General features: G+C 31.1%; 1 protein-coding gene across 1 annotated transcript in view; it reads left to right on the top strand.

Moving 5' to 3' along the window:
- LOC144889305 (serine/threonine-protein phosphatase 2A regulatory subunit B'' subunit beta-like) overlaps nucleotides 1-245 on the top strand; it is a gene marked incomplete at its 3' end in the record, with an annotated part of 49084 nt that extends 48839 nt beyond the window's left edge. The window contains exon 4 of the mRNA XM_078769421.1: nucleotides 171-245. Coding sequence (XP_078625547.1) covers nucleotides 171-245 — 75 coding nt within the window. The remainder of the gene's footprint in view (nucleotides 1-170) is intronic.
- Nucleotides 246-623: the final 378 nt, after the last annotated feature.

Raw genomic sequence — 623 nt, 5'->3', positions numbered from 1 at the left:
CCGAGATTGACGCCTGGCACTATTTTTATGCTCTCTTCTTGCTTGACCCTTAAAATCCCCTTTTGCATCCTTCTCTACCTTTTCCTCCACCTTTCCCTCCACATCTTCATCCTTCCTTCACCCCTATCTCCCACCCCCAACTTTACACCTCCTTTTCCTCTCAATTCCAGGACATAGTGGAAAGCCATCCTGGATTAACATTCCTCAAGGACGCTCCAGAGTTTCACTCGCGGTACATAACTACGGTGAGTTATACATATGGCACAGCCTGAAAACACGCAAAGCCAGCCAGCTGTCTATGCCTCTCAGCTCCACTTAGGATCTGCACCATGAGTTTGCATCCTGAGAAATGCTTATATATATATATATATATATACATATATATATATATATATATATATATATAATATATATATATATATATATATATTATATATATATATATATATATACAGTATATATATATATATATATATATATATATATATATATATATATACAGTGTATATATATATATATATATATATATATATATATATATATATATATATATATATATATATATATAGTCGTGTGAAAAACTAAGTACAACCCCATGTAATGTTTTGACTTTTTCAACATAT

This window comes from Myxine glutinosa, unplaced genomic scaffold (assembly GCF_964187855.1).
Source record: "Myxine glutinosa unplaced genomic scaffold, kmMyxGlut1.1 SCAFFOLD_2471, whole genome shotgun sequence".
NCBI lineage: Eukaryota > Metazoa > Chordata > Myxini > Myxiniformes > Myxinidae > Myxine > Myxine glutinosa.
The sequence above is the reverse complement of the archived record's forward strand: the minus strand, read 5'-3'. Positions and strand labels throughout refer to the sequence as shown.